Genomic DNA, 2,191 nt, shown 5'->3' on the forward strand with positions numbered 1-2,191 from the left:
AAAAGTCAAGTTTGCAGCCTTTTATACAATACAATAATATATGCTTTCATCCCATCTTGTTTACAAGAGATGTATGTTTTGACACCAGTGATAAACATGAAGGTAGCATAATCTATAATCGAAAATGTATATCTGAAAGGGAATGCATAGTGATTTTCACTAAAATATGAAATATATTTTTTCTTTGAAATATTCTAGTAAACTTTGAAATATTCTGGTAATATCTTTATTAATAACTTTGAATATCATGTAGTTTTCCATCTAAGTAGCAGATGGAGTTATCTGATTTATCCTCAAAAACCCTGTTTACAGAGCTTAATAGTTTAGAGCAGAGGTCGGCAACCTTTACTATCAAAAGAGCCATTTTGCCCCCACTAAAGAAAAATAGTCTGGAGCCGCAAAACATAATACAGTTTTTTAAACTTTTAAAAGTTTTAATCTTTTTTTAATTTTACCTGTTACAACAACAGAATACAACAAACAAAAGTGCAGTGTGCATGTGTAGGTCTACTTTGAAATAAATTAAAAAATGAACTATGTTAGGCCTTTTTCAGTCCTGTAGACAATTTGACAAATCTTTAAATCCGTCCACCTTGTAGTTGTGAGATAATCCCAGCAGCTGTCATTATCCACCATGTAAAAATCCTCATATCTCCTTCACTGATTGTCATAGAAATGTTCAATTTGAAGGGTACACGGGGGACCCCAAGAGCTGTTACTAAACAAAATGTAAGCTCTCTACACACAACAAGTTGCCAGATACAGGGTCACAAGCATAAAATCCTAACAACAATCAGGGATATTTTCACATTAAGTGCGGCTATTTCAAGACCAGGATCCCCAAATTGATTTTGCATGTTGGGGACCCCCTGGGGAGCACTCATGGCAATGAACATTAGGGTACTGCCAATTGTCTGTGCGCTGTGGTGCCCCTAAAAGTTCACAAAACTTCAAGGCTGTGTTCAGGTTGGCGGTAAGGTTGCGGTGCGGTTATCCCTTTCTGGAACCCTGGGCTCAGGGGAGACGCTCAGAACAGAAGGGATGTTGGCAACTGGAATTGTGGGGGCCAGTAGGAAATGCCTTTTGTCCCCCCCCTTCCCTAATAAAATATTATACCCATCATATCATGCTACCCTGTCACAGATAGCTATCCTCTTACTCTCTATGCACTCTCTTTATACCTTTCATACTGTGCTACCCTGTCACACATAGCTGGCCACTTACATTCTGTGAACCCCATTTTCTCTTAAATTGTAGAGGAAGAGAAATGTAAGATAATTGGGGGGCTTTTGGGGGGCTTTTGTGGTGCGCCCCCCCCCCCACCACACACTAAAACTTTATTACCCCTACCATACCATGGTGCCCTGTCACGTAAATGTTCGGTTTTGTTCTTTGAATCCCAATTTCTCCTGAATGGGGAGTTGTAGGTATATTAAAATGTATGATAAGTGGGGGACTCACTAACTGTGGCTAACTTCCCCTAAAATGTTATTGCTGTAAGGCCATCACAAGATAAGAAAAACTATACCAATCATACCGTGCCATCCTGTCACACATCTTGTCACTTACCTTCTGTTAACCTTAATTTCTCAGGAATGGGAGATGTAGGGACCTAAAGATGGAGTAGTAAGAATATGTGCTCCTTGGCTATCTGTCACATGAATTGCATTTCTCTGGAAGTATCCATTGCTGAAAATCTTGATTTATCAGCTCTTTTATTTGGTGCATGTAAGTTACGATAACTAGAAACATTTCAATTTAATTTAATTTTTAATTAAAACTATTCTAGTTTTAAACATACATCTTTTATGTTTGTTTGCATTGTGGCCCGCGAGTTTTATCCCAAAGTCAACAGCAGTCACTGGTTTAAAGCAATGCCTCATTCCCTAACTGATTATTCTGATTAGTCTAACAAAACAAACCTGAAAGCAGGCAGCAACTGTGGTGTTGTCTTTTTAGAAAATCTATATCTCTCTGGAAAACCTTTCCATGTATTTAAATTAAATAACTTTAACCTTTACAAAATTGGAATAAAATGTACCCTAGGTCATTTCAACTTGCTTTTAATACGTTTTCAGAAAAAGACCAGAGCGTAGAAAAAAATTACATGGTTTCTTACTTTGTAAATTCACCATCTGAAGCATCTGTTCTAAGCACTGAAATGAAAAAAATGAAATGTTAAGATAATAAA

The 2,191-nt window shown here is 37.2% G+C and overlaps 1 protein-coding gene across 1 annotated transcript in view; it reads right to left on the minus strand.

The window, feature by feature from the left end:
* Positions 1-2,119: 2,119 nt before the first annotated feature.
* LOC140321111 (ubiquitin carboxyl-terminal hydrolase 40-like) overlaps positions 2,120-2,191 on the minus strand; it is a gene marked incomplete at its 3' end in the record, with an annotated part of 7,389 nt that continues 7,317 nt past the window's right edge. Inside the window, exon 6 of the mRNA XM_072397982.1 lies at positions 2,120-2,156. Within this exon, the coding sequence (XP_072254083.1) occupies positions 2,120-2,156 (37 nt within the window). The remainder of the gene's footprint in view (positions 2,157-2,191) is intronic.

Source organism: Pyxicephalus adspersus, unplaced genomic scaffold (genome assembly GCF_032062135.1).
Source record: "Pyxicephalus adspersus unplaced genomic scaffold, UCB_Pads_2.0 Sca748, whole genome shotgun sequence".
In the NCBI taxonomy this organism is placed as follows: domain Eukaryota; kingdom Metazoa; phylum Chordata; class Amphibia; order Anura; family Pyxicephalidae; genus Pyxicephalus; species Pyxicephalus adspersus.